Source organism: Telopea speciosissima, chromosome 11 (genome assembly GCF_018873765.1).
Source record: "Telopea speciosissima isolate NSW1024214 ecotype Mountain lineage chromosome 11, Tspe_v1, whole genome shotgun sequence".
Classification (NCBI taxonomy): domain Eukaryota; kingdom Viridiplantae; phylum Streptophyta; class Magnoliopsida; order Proteales; family Proteaceae; genus Telopea; species Telopea speciosissima.
Window position 1 is genome coordinate 29141063 of NC_057926.1, and position 12774 is coordinate 29153836.

Genomic DNA, 12774 nt, shown 5'->3' on the forward strand with positions numbered 1-12774 from the left:
TCTCTCCACAACCAAGTTCACCGAATGAAACCAAAATCAGTAGAAAGTTGGTTTATAAATTATATGGGCTCATGTTCTCTGTGCCGCAGTGCAGGCTGCGCCCAGACACATGTGCCTGCCACTCAGGGGGCAGGGTGGTCATGGCACCCACCCCCATGTGTCTGGGCGCAACCTGCGCCCCCGGCACAAAGAATATTTTTCCAAATTATATAAAGGAGTTCCGGAATTGGGATGTGAGAAAGGTAGGAAGGGGATGAAGGGGGCGGGGAAGGAAAGAGAAAAAATGAAGCGGGGAAGAAAACTGCTTGATAGATGTCAGAAGAAGGGGAGTCTTTGGAGGAGGCGGTGGTGCTTGTCAGCGAGATGTAGAGAGGAAGGGAAGCTCCGTCATGGGCGGTGGTTGAGGAGGTTTCAATTCTGAAACAAAGATGGCAAGGGGGAGGGGAGGAGAATGGGTACGAAATGACAAAAATGACCTCATTAAAAATGCTGCAAGTGATATGACCAAGGGAACAAAGTCAATCTATCTACTCCTTTTGAAGTGCCAGTCTACTTTGATATGCTTTGTTTTGTCAGGTTGAGCAATGCTTATAAGCTTACTTATCACAAGAGCCGCATAAGTCCTTCAATGTCAAACCCCAACTCTTGGATCAATCGTCTCAAATATACCTAGTTTTGTATAAAATTCTGCAATCCTAAATGTCGGTCTTTTGAGTATTGGCATGTGGTTTGTGTATTTAACAAGGTCAAAAAAGAGAAAAGATGTTACTAGTGTATGTTGTAACTGCCAGTTTGGATACAAACAGTTTAATCTCATTTATTTAGAAGTAATATGGTGCGAATTGCAAACCGAAATTGTTTATTGAAATCAAATCGAATCGTTTCAATCAAAAGTTCAAAACCAGAAAATTGTTTATTAAACAGTTCAATTTTGGTATTAAGAAATGAAGCAATTTATTAAATGGTTCAATCTTGGTTTTAAGTTAAACCGTTTAACCACCGGTTTTGAACTGACTAAAACTTATTAGACCCAGTATGCTATTGAACCAATTATCATACTAAACTGATAAAAAAAAAACAATAATTGGTTTATCTTTGCATTCTACATATACTCTCAAAATGTTTTTGCAGTTGATTGAAATTAATTAAATTACTTTAAATTGTTTTATTTCTCAAGTCACAATTTGAGCAAAACTAGCTGAATTGCATGGACAAAATCCTATTAAAAGGATAGTATAATTCAATCGAATGAGTTGGAGTTGCCACTAAAAAGTTTTTACTGGACAAAAAAATTCCAAAACTCAATATATATGTCAAGGGGATAGAAACTCTAGATTTTATCAAGTAGTAGCAAAATCTAATCTCCTATATAATAGGTTATTGAAAATGAACGCTAACCGGTCATGTGGTTCTTGCACCCAAACGTAAGATCACGCAAAATTACCACTCAGCCCCCATTGAACTAAAAAATCACATTCAGTCAGATGCTCCTGCAATCACTCTTATTGGCCCATGCACTGGTTCAGATGCTTCACGACTAGATAGATCTTTTGCCCAATAGGTTATTAGACATCAAGAATGCAGAATTGCAGATGATAGAGTGATAGACTAGTGACTGAAAGGCCTTATAAATTGCAATATTGCTTTCTCAACATCTTTGACAAATATATACTTCTTACAACCAATTGGTCCCATAAGTACCTGAATCTCTATTTACTCCAGTAATTATCTCTGAAGATAATTATGTATTCACATCTACAACATCTCATGAGGAGATCAGAGAGAGATGGTCTTCAACCTCTGAAGTCCTTTCAAAGCACCCGATTGTGATAGCTTACCAACCTTCTTCTATCATATAACGGATTTTATCATCCATCTAGTTACATATTTCTTTGGAAGAAAAAAATATATATATTAGGCGAGTTAATCGTATTCTTCTAACTCGAGGCTAAAAATTAAAAAATAAGGGTTTCGAAAAGGGAGATTCCCATGATAACCATGTGAGATTTTAGTGATTCTGTCCCTTGTATGTATAACTATTGAATGTTCACCTACCTCGATTGCGATATATCGGGGAAACAGAGATCATTAAATCAAACCATCATCAGCATCTGCAAGGAAACGGAGAAGTTCCAATTTAGTCACTCTGGGTCATTTACATGGCCAAACAGCTCATTCCAATGATCTGAAGCTTCTTCAGGTGTCCGAAAAGTCCAGATGTGAGGTTTAGTTTTCTCACGAGTTTCCAAAATTTCCTGAGAAAAGCAAAAAGTCATACTGTTAAGAAAGAATTACGCATCAACTGTAAATGACGAGGACCAATAAAAAACTGCAAATATGAAATCATAGCAACAAAGCATAAGGGAAGGAGAGCACAATTAAAGGAAATGTGATGATGCAGATATATAGCAGCCTCACCGAAATACTCAAACCTGCGTCAACCTTCTTTCTGTTCTCCTCTCCTTTAGACTATGTTTGTATGCCAAGAAAAGAAAAGGTGAAGAGAAAAAAACATAACGAGACAAAAATCATGATGATGTAAAATCATGATGATGTAATGATTGATTTATGTGTCCATCTCTCCTCAAATTCAAAATTTTTATTATTGTTGAATAATGTAAACCAGAATACCGTGGGGGTGTTCGGGTCCTTTGGGTGCTTTAATATTATGTTTTATAGTTGTTTATGTACTGCCTAGCTGTATTGGCTAGGCAGGGGTATTTTGGTCATGTAATTTCATATTCCAGCATTATAAATAAAGGTGCCTGGGTGATCACAATAGATCATTCAAGTTTTCTCAGTTCTGTTTTTTAGTATTCTAGTTTTGAACATGGTATCAGAGCTAGGGTTCTAAGACCTGCTCGATTGTTCAAAAAAACAACCCTTTTCTCTCGATTTCTCTCCTCTCCCCCTTCTCCTCTCCCTTCTCCCTTCTCTCTTCTCTTCCTTTGATCCATTCAACCTTTTTAGGGCAGCACCCATGAGGTGATCCATCTATGGTTCGAGTGCTGCCCTCCATCTCACCTCAATTTTAAAACCTAATTCAGATCGATAGCTGCTGCCATTATCTCTCTCTGCGATTCAGGATTGCTTCAGTTTTTTTTGGAGATCGATCTCATAACAGTTGGGAGATCAATTGGTTTCTTTGGAGCATCAATGCAGGCCTACGACAACTTCTATCCTCTCTGATTTCACATTGATTGAAGACCCCACAGCTGCAGCCTCTTTCCTCTTCTTATCGATCCCAACTGTTAGGGTTTTGCAAAACCCTGACACTTTATCGATTTGGTTCTTCTAGGTCTTGTTTGGGAAGATTTTTTGAGGATTTTTCCCTGGTTATATTCTGCACTCGACAACTGTTTCAGCCTTAAATTCCTATTGTTTTTGAAGATGAGTCTGTCCAATTTGGATCGACATCGCGAGAATTTTTGAAATTCATTTATTTTCAAAAAACTCGAATTTTACCTTCTTGCGCATTATGGGTGACTCGGAGATTACATCATCTACTTGGAGGAGATCGGACCAGGATGATTTCTTTCCTATCTTCTATTCGCCATAAAACTAGATGGTACCAATTATCGATTTGGGCCAAATCCTTATCCCTCACTTGTGGTGCGGGGACTCTGGCCACCTTCACTGGTATCACCAAACAGCCCCTGAAGAAGGGGCTGCCCACACTAAATGGGCAGCTAATGATGCGATGGTGATGTCTTTTGTTCTGAATTCTATGACCACTGACATTTCTAGTCAGTACCTTCTCCTTGACACTGCGACTCAGATATGGACTGCTGTCAAGGGTACTTATGGTCGTTCAGGGGGTGGTGTTCAGGTTTATGAGATCCGAAAGACTCTTCAACACACTACCCAGAAAGAGATGACAGTCACCAAGTACTATGCTGCCCTCAAGTGCTTATGGCAGCAACTGGATCACTATGCTCGATTCCTGCCTACTACTGCTGCAGATATTATAGCCTACCACACTTATGTGGATCAGTTTCGAGTCTATGACGTCCTGGCTGGACTTAATGATGATTATGACCCTATTCGGGTGCAGGTTCTTGGTCGGGTTCCTTTTCCCACTTTGGAGGAAACTTTTTCATATGTTCACAGTGAAGAGACAAGGAGGGCTGCTATGATGATTACTCCTAAGGTTGATAGATCAGCTTTACAGACTACTGATCACATGACAGGTTCCTCCAGTCTTTTTAATACCTACTTCCCTGCCTCTGGTAAAGACAAAGTAAAAATTGCTGATGGGTCCCTCTCCTCCATATCTGGGAAGGGCTCCATTGGTTGTTCTCCTTCATTGACTTTATCTTCTGTGTTACATATTCCCAAGTTTACTACTAACCTTCTCTCCATTAGTAGTATCACTAAATCTTTAAACTGCAAAGTGACATTCTTTCCTACTCATTGTGTTTTTCAGGAACTGGACTCGGGGAAGACGATTGGATCGGGTAAAGTGCATGGCGGATTGTACCTGCTTGATGGAGATCCTGCATCTACACCGGCTTTACCTTCTAGACTTTGTTCACCAGCATCTTTTTCCTCTGAATTACACTTATGGCACTCTAGACTAGGACATCCCCCTTTAGGAACCTTATCTACTTTATTTCCCGCAATCGGCAAAACTTATTATAAAGAAGATTTTTTTTGTGAGCCTTGTGTCTTGGCCAAACAGACACGTTCCACCTATCCTATTTCTAATAAAAGGTCATCTTCTTTATTTCATGTTGTTCATTCTGATGTGTGGGGTCCTAGTAGAAAAGTTGCCCTTTCGGGTCATTGGTGGTATGTCACCTTTATTGGTTGCTATTCTAGGTTTACTTGGGTTTATCTGATGCACAACAAAAGTGCGGTTTTCTCATGTTTTCAGCACTTTCACCAGCTGGTTCAAACTCAATTTCATACCACTATTCAAATTTTACGGAGTGATAATGGGCGAGAGTATATGGAAGGTCGGTTCCAAAAATACCTGGCTGCCCATGGGATCCTCCACCTGACCCATTGTGTTGATACTCCAGCCCAAAATGGTGTGGTGAGAGGAAGAACCGCCACCTCTTAGAGGTCGCTCGTGCCCTTTTGTTTGCCGGAATGTCCCCTCGGTTCATTGGGGGGATGTTGTTCTCATGCCGCCTATTTAATTAATAGGCTGCCCGATCGGGTCCTTCACTCTAGACCCCTGTTGAGCTACTACTTGGCTCTTCCTCCTTTATTGTTCCCCCTAAGGTGTTTGGCTGCGTGTGCTATGCCCGGGATACCAGGTCCCCGGGCAAGCTTGAACCCCGTAGTCTTCGGTGCATTTTCTTGGGGTACTCTGCTACTCAGAAGGGGTATAAATGCTATCACCCTCCATCCCGTCGGACTTTTGTCAGCATGGATGTTGTGTTTCATGAGCGTCTCTCCTACTATGTGTCACCACCTCTTCAGGGGGAGCGTGTTAGCGAAGATGTGTTGACTGTTGAGCATCCTCCTCCACTCCAATCTGTCTATAATGAGTCTGTTCAGCCTACTTCTGGTCCTCCCCCCGAATCAGGGGGAGAAGTTCTTGTTCGGGAGCGAGACCACTCCGATCCAGGCCGAGGTTCTGTTCGGGGGACCAGACCCCTCAAGCCCAAACTCCTGTCCAGAGAACCATTAGTGAATTTGAGAGGAGGATTGATGTTAGCACTATGAAGACCTATGGAAGGAGACATAATCGGGTTCAATCCTTGTTGCTCTGTACCCATCCAATTGCGAACACGGATCCGAACCGCCTCTCCACCTGGTAATGTTCCTTCTCTGACTTGCCTATTGCCCTTCGCAAAGGTGTCAGGACTTGTACTCAGCATCCTATATCTCATGTTGTCTCTTATGACTCCCTTTCCCCATCATTTCGTGCTTTTGTTACTTCTCTTTCTTCTGTTCGTGTTCCTAATAATTGGCAAAAAGCTTTATCAGATGGAAAGTGGAAGGCAGCCATGATGGAAGAAATGGAAGCTTTGAAAAAAAATAACACATGGGAGCTTGCTGTTCTTCCACCTGGGAAGAAAACCGTTGGATGTAAATGGGTGTTTGTGGTGAAACAGAAGGTGGATGGCACCGTGGATAGATATAAGGCACGGCTCGTTGCCAAGGGTTTTACTCGGACATACGGCATAGACTACCGGGAGACCTTTGCACTGTTGCAAAGTTGAATACGATTCGTGTGTTGTTATCTTGTGCGATCAACCTTGGTTGGGAGTTGCACATGACTAGATGTTAAAAATGCCTTCTGAATGGAGCACTGGAGGAGGAGGTATACATGGACATTCCACCAGGGTTCTCTTGTGACAGTAATAGAGGAAAAGTGTGCATGCTGAAGCGTGCACTGTATGGGCTAAAACAGTCACCCCGGGCTTGGTTTGGTCGATTCCACAAGGCCATGATTTCTGTGGGCTATAAGCAGAGTAATGCTGATCACACACTCTTCATCAAGAGGGTTGGTGAAAAACTCACTGTTCTTATAGTCTACGTTGATGATATAGTGGTTACTGGCAATGATGGTGATGAGATCAGACAGTTGAAGACCTTCCTTGGCCAGGAATTTGAGATTAAAGATCTAGGCAAATTAAGATACTTTCTTGGGATTGAAGTGGTCAGATCTGCGAAAGGCATATTTCTCTCCCAAAGAAAGTATGTCCTAGACTTGTTGGCTAAAACCGGTTTGCTAAGCCGCCACCCTTCGGACACTCCTATGGATCCTCTTGTTCGGCTCAAGGAAAATGGGGGTGAGCTATTGATAAAGGCGGTACCAAAGACTTGTAGGGAAGCGATTTACCTTTCACACACTCGTCCGGACATTGTTTTGTGAGTGCATGAGTCAATTTATGCATGATCCCTACACTTCTCATATGGAGGTTGTTCTTCGTATTCTACATTATTTGAAGTCGGCTCTGGAAAGGGCATTCTTTTGTCCTCACATGGTCACCTACGGGTAGAGGCATACACCGATGCTGATTGGGCTGGTTGTGGATCGAAAGTCCATTTCGGATATTGTTCTTTTGTAGGTGGAAATCTTGTTACCTGGCGTAGCAAGAAGCAGAATGTAGTTGCTCGTTCTAGTGCCGAAGCTGAATTCAGAGCTATGGCACAAGGTATTTGTGAGTTACTTTGGCTTAAAGGGTTGCTACAAAACTTGGGTCTGCCTATTCGCCTTCCTATGATGCTGTACTGCGATAACAAGACTGCAATCAGTATAGCACACAACCCGGTGCAGCATGACCGTACCAAACATGTTGAGGTGGATAGGCATTTCATCAAGGAGAAATTAGAAGATGGGCGGATATGTATTCCCTTTGTGACTTCTTCGGATCAGCTTGTCGATATCTTCACCAAGGGTGCACGAAAATTATTTCACCCTAATCTAGTCAAGTTGGGCATGATCGACATATTTGCTCCAACTTGAGGGGGAGTGTTGAATAATGTAAACCAGAATACCGTGGGGGTATTCTGGTCCTTTGGGTGCTTTAGTATTATGTTTTATAGTTGTTTATGTACTGCCTAGCTGTATTGGCTAGGCAGGGGTATTTTGGTCATGTAATTTCGTATTCCAGCATTATAAATAAAGGTGCCTGGGTGATCACAATAGATCATTCAAGTTTTCTCAGTTCTGTTTTTTAGTATTCTAGTTTTGAACAATTATCTTATTTTTTCTATTCTTTTCTTATCTTGAGATCCAAACATTAGCTTAATATATCTGTCCCATATTTTAAGCAAGAAGAATCTGCATCTTACCAGGGTCGGTCAAAATGGCCAAGTCAGATAATTCAAATCAAAAGCAAAACTCTTAAATTGCTGTGTCATGACCATGTATAATGGGATTACCCAGTGGCAAAACCAAACATTTCCATGGCATACTTAATAAGTTGGTACAATTCCTTTTGCAATATATTACCATAAACCTGGGTTTGCATCTTCATCAACTAACCTACCAGCCCCCAAAATGCTCACCTAATAAGAAAGACGCTTGTCCCTAACATCTTAAAATAGAGAAGTGTTTGCCATGGCAGAATTCAGAAAATGAACTGCCCTTATTGTACAGAACACAAATCTAATACTTGCAGCAGGTTGCCCACCATACTCTTTGCCTTGCTCCCATTACCAGCCTATTGGATGATCGAGGTATACATCTTCCTTAAGTTCTGTTTTGGGATTTTCTCCTTTGAATTCCCTTGGATGCTTTACCCACAATCATAATAGGGGATTTTCACTCCCTTGCCTACTTCACCAACATCCCAAAAGGCATATTAGTTATCCTTCAAAGATATTTGGATCCCTGCTATGAGACTAAGGTTCTGCTTGTTTGTAGCTTACCTTTACAGCAAAAAAATTCTGGCAAAGTCAAATCATCATCATCATTGTTATTATCTTTCCCACACTCCAACATGACAAAGAAACATATTTGGGCATGGTTGACCGAGGAAAAGAATCCAGCCATATGACCGGGGGGGTCCAAGGGTGGCACTTGTATCATGGACCAAGATGCCAGCATTATTTTTGGAAGGCTTAAACTTAGTGTCACAAAGCATTGTGAATTGACGCCTGTAACAAAGACAACATACACCCCTCACAAAGCATTGTGAATTGACGCCTGTAATTGACGCCTGTAACATTTACAACGAATCTTTTCCAACAGCTATTTCTCTTACCCTAGGATTTGAATCTGAAAAAAATTGGGAAAATTGCCAAAAACCTGAGTGAAACATATTGAAATTGGAAAAATATTTATGTTTCCACAGGGATAAAAATAACTTCACGAGTCGAGTTTCAGAAATTAACTTCATCTACAATGTCCTTTGCTTTCATGGACTATCAGATTGCTGCTGACTGACATAATTCCAATCTGTAAATAATTTCTTTGTCCCTTCCAGTTCCATTGCTTCTTATTGCTTTGCTTCCTTATCACCTTCTTTAAAAATTCCAGAAGTAGCATTCTCAGAATCAACAAATACAATCCTGGATTTTGAATTTGTTCTTTTAGCCACTTCAGCAAAAAGCCTATTCATAGAGCTTGCCCTTTATTTTTTCCAGGTAATGAGAAGAAGGCTTCCAGGTTTGTGAAATAGACAGTTTAAATTGAGAAATCTAAAAAACTGGACAATTCAAATCTGTATGCAACATAAGGCATGTCACAAATCGTTGTTAGACTGGTCAACCCTTTTTCAAGAACAATATTAGAAAAAAAAAAAACTGGAAGTTGTTTTCCAAATTTTTGTATTACATTCAGTAAAATAATTTCTTATCTCTTTAGGCCTATATAATTTCCTTTTGCTTTTAAGACAGTTCTTGTAAAATATTTCATTGAATCAACTAAAGCCTAAGTCAGCATAAAACACATTAGGCTTAGGAGGATCTCCGTTGGCAAAACCATCAAAATAGAAAATATCTTGATGATACAAACACAAAAAGAAGTGGATCAAAAGTAAGTATAGAAAAGATTTTGATGATACAAACACGAAAAGAAGTGGATCAAAAGTACTTAGCCTAACATACTAGGTGGTCCCATTATGGAGGCAAAAATAAACATGTTGCATGAACCTCAATATGACAAATAGAATCAGTTATTACTCACCTTCATCTCAGAAGATCGTTTTGTTTTCAGACTCAAACAGTCAAATAGAGCATTCCACTTCTCAGAACAGTTGTCAAGTACTCCAAGCCTGTAATATTGCTGCATCTGGTGAACTGGAGCTGACAAGACATGAATTTCCTTCAGTTCAACAGCCTAATGCTAAATGCAAAAGTATAAACAAATATGAAAATATATTCATGTAATTAAAACATCACCTAAAAATTAATTCAACTCAACTTTGTTCAGGAGTCAAAAAAAATCAGCTAGAAATTAAGTCAGCTCAACTTTGTTCAAAGAGTGAAAAAGGACGGGAGAATGATAACAAGAAAGTTACACAGCAGGTTAAAGCTGAAGTAGTAAGCTAATGCTTAATCAGAGAAATTTTAAGATTCCAGTATCACACATCAATTATACATGTGTATCTCTTTTTTGTTTTCTCTTCTGTTTATCATTTTTGATTGGTACAAAACAAAGTGCAACTTATCAAGCCTACTATGAAATTTTACTCTAAATCACTCCACTACTTGTAGCCCATTTCTTCCATTTGGAAGTCATCAAATCTTTGGTAATGCAGGCTCAATCCAGTTGACGAGGTCAAACTTCAGAGGTTGCAAGTAATGAATCCATATTAGGAGACATTTTTGAAGAGGATTGATGTGAAGCCAATTAGTATCAAATTCCATAATACAAAAACACATATTTCTGTCCAATAAATTAAACTACCATTTCTTCCATACATCTTCTTTTCTTTGGTTTCTCGATAAATCAAAAATGTTTTCTAATAAAGAAAGAAAAGACCCCCAAATCTTTACAAGGTCCAAATGGACTAGACAAAAATATGCTGGAACCCTAGGTGGGTTGTCTACCATATCCTCAATTTGTCTATCTTCTTTTCTCTTCTTTATTCTCTATTTTATCCTTATTTCTTATAATAATTCCTAAATGGGTATTCTTTTCCAGCTATTATATTGAATCAGATTGTTCTGACTCTAAATTCTGAAAACCTTATTTCCAAATCCTAGAAACTCTATTCCTTAAACTCCAATGGAAACTACAGATCCAACTATTGTCAACATTTGATCACCTAACAAAATAAAAACCAAAAAGTAAATGCCCCAATTCAAGCCCTTAGAAAATCTTCATAATTTCCCACCACCTTTTCATTTTGGTACAGTCTTACAGCAGCATTTTATCCAAGGCCTTAAAGAGACTCCTTAACTTATCAAAACCCTAGTACACAATAAGTCTCTAAATTATTAAATTTGAAATTCCATCTAAGTTAGGGATCCAATTAAACCAAGAACTTCCCAATAATAAAAAGAGATTGCCAAGGGAAAAGCTTTTAACCACCTCTGATTTTTTTTTTTTTTTTTTTTTTTTTGGGGGGGGGTGGGATAACATATGCACATTGGTTCTTCACTTCCAATAAGACCTCTAAACTCCCTCCAGCCAACACCTTCAGCCTATATAGTGACTCTTATTCTTTGATCTTCCAGCCCATTTGGTCAAATATTCAAGTGCAATAAGATCAATGCCACTAACAGTTTGCCCATTACACCACATTCAGCATTTATGAAACGTTCCCTGTTCCATAAATTCTTGAACAAGCAAGGTTTAAGATTCAAAAAGAGACAACTCATTCAATTAAGATTGTTTTCCTACCATGGGAACCCCTGGAGAGGGAAGGGGCAGAAGGTTGTATAAATAAAAGATAAAAAGGAAAAGTTTTTTTTCATGTTTTTTGGGTGCAAATAGAAAGGAAAAGTTCAAAACAGTAATATTCAAAAGGGTGAACGCAGGTAACAAAACGAAATGCAGAGGATTCTAAGCATTTAGAGATGAATCAAACCGAGTTTCATGGTAGAGAAGGCAAGTGTGCGTGCAATAGCAAAACGAGAGAGCATCGAAGCAAGTGGTGCAGGATAAGCGCGATCCAGAACTGGAGGACTCTGACTTTTTACCCATTGATCTTTGAGAAGAAAGCCCCTGTATCAAGCTTCTGTTAATTTGTGTGTCCACGTCACAATTCCTACTTATTTGAGCAGAACCAATCAAGAAAAATCCTCCCTCTCTCTCAGATTAATTTGCAAAGGACTGCGATCATGAGCAGTGTCAACAAATCTCACTTATAATCAACTGGAACGATCGCTCTTCAAGAAATTGGAATGTAGCAGAAGAGTAGTGAGCTATCGATCGCCCCTTCTCCCTCCCCCTCTCCCACGCAGTCGCGCGGAATGGAAAACAATCAACGGAATATATTAATGGGAGAATTTCCTCAAATTTGGATTTCTTGCACAGCACACAGATGGTTGCCCGAATTTCCATCCTTTTCCAATCCTCTCCCTCTTTTTTCTTTCCAATTACCACATTACCCTTTCTACCAAAAAAATGAGCTAAATGCATGGATCTTTATCACGTTCAGTTCCCTGCCCGGTCCAATTCCCCAATTCCTCTAATAAGGGGGGAGTTGAATGACCACCTTATCCCTACCCAAACACTCTACCCAGGTGGGGTCCGTCACCCCCTATTAGAGGAACTGGGGAACTAGGCCGGGCAGAAAACTGGAGGAGATAATTTTGCCTTTAAACTGGAACAGTGGACAATAGTCAAAAACCCATTTTGAATGTTCACATACATGAACAACTCATAGTCGTCCAGATGGAACATTCCCACGGAATAGATTCTATTTGAACGGTTGTGAGTTGTTCACGAACACTCACATATGTGAAATTCCCTGCACTCTCAAAAATGTACTCTGGCTCCGTTTGTTTCGGCGTAAAATAGGTGAAAACTAAAATTTTGTAATCAAATTTAATTTTTCGCTATTTGTTTTGAACTTTGTAAAATTTATAACAAGGAAAATTTTAACAGAATTCATACATTCTCCGTTTGTTTTGGCATGAAAAATTTTACATGTTGAAAAGTTTTCCAATGTTTATTTTTCTTCAGGTAAAATTTTATGTCGAAACAATCGAAGCTCCAAAAAGGAAGCAGAAAAATTTTACTCTCTAATAAACGAATTTTCACTCGACTGGAGAAAATAAAGTTTTTGTCCCATCGTTCACGATCACGATAGAGTCCTTCACAAGTTCTTTCTAAGGACCACCTGCAACTCCATTTCGTGCTTCTTTTGCGATCAATGGAGAAGATCATCATCTGTTCAATTCAACTGATGTACGTCT

The 12774-nt window shown here is 39.6% G+C and overlaps 1 protein-coding gene across 1 annotated transcript; it reads right to left on the reverse strand.

Moving 5' to 3' along the window:
* Positions 1-2100: 2100 nt before the first annotated feature.
* On the reverse strand, positions 2101-11647 carry LOC122646090. Its single transcript, XM_043839564.1, has 3 exons — positions 11476-11647; positions 9593-9711; positions 2101-2255 (listed from the first exon to the last, which is right to left on the reverse strand). Exons 1-3 carry the CDS (start codon positions 11555-11557, stop codon positions 2142-2144), a joined length of 315 nt encoding a protein of 104 aa, XP_043695499.1. The 5' UTR covers positions 11558-11647; the 3' UTR covers positions 2101-2141.
* Between the last annotated feature and the right edge of the window lie 1127 nt (positions 11648-12774).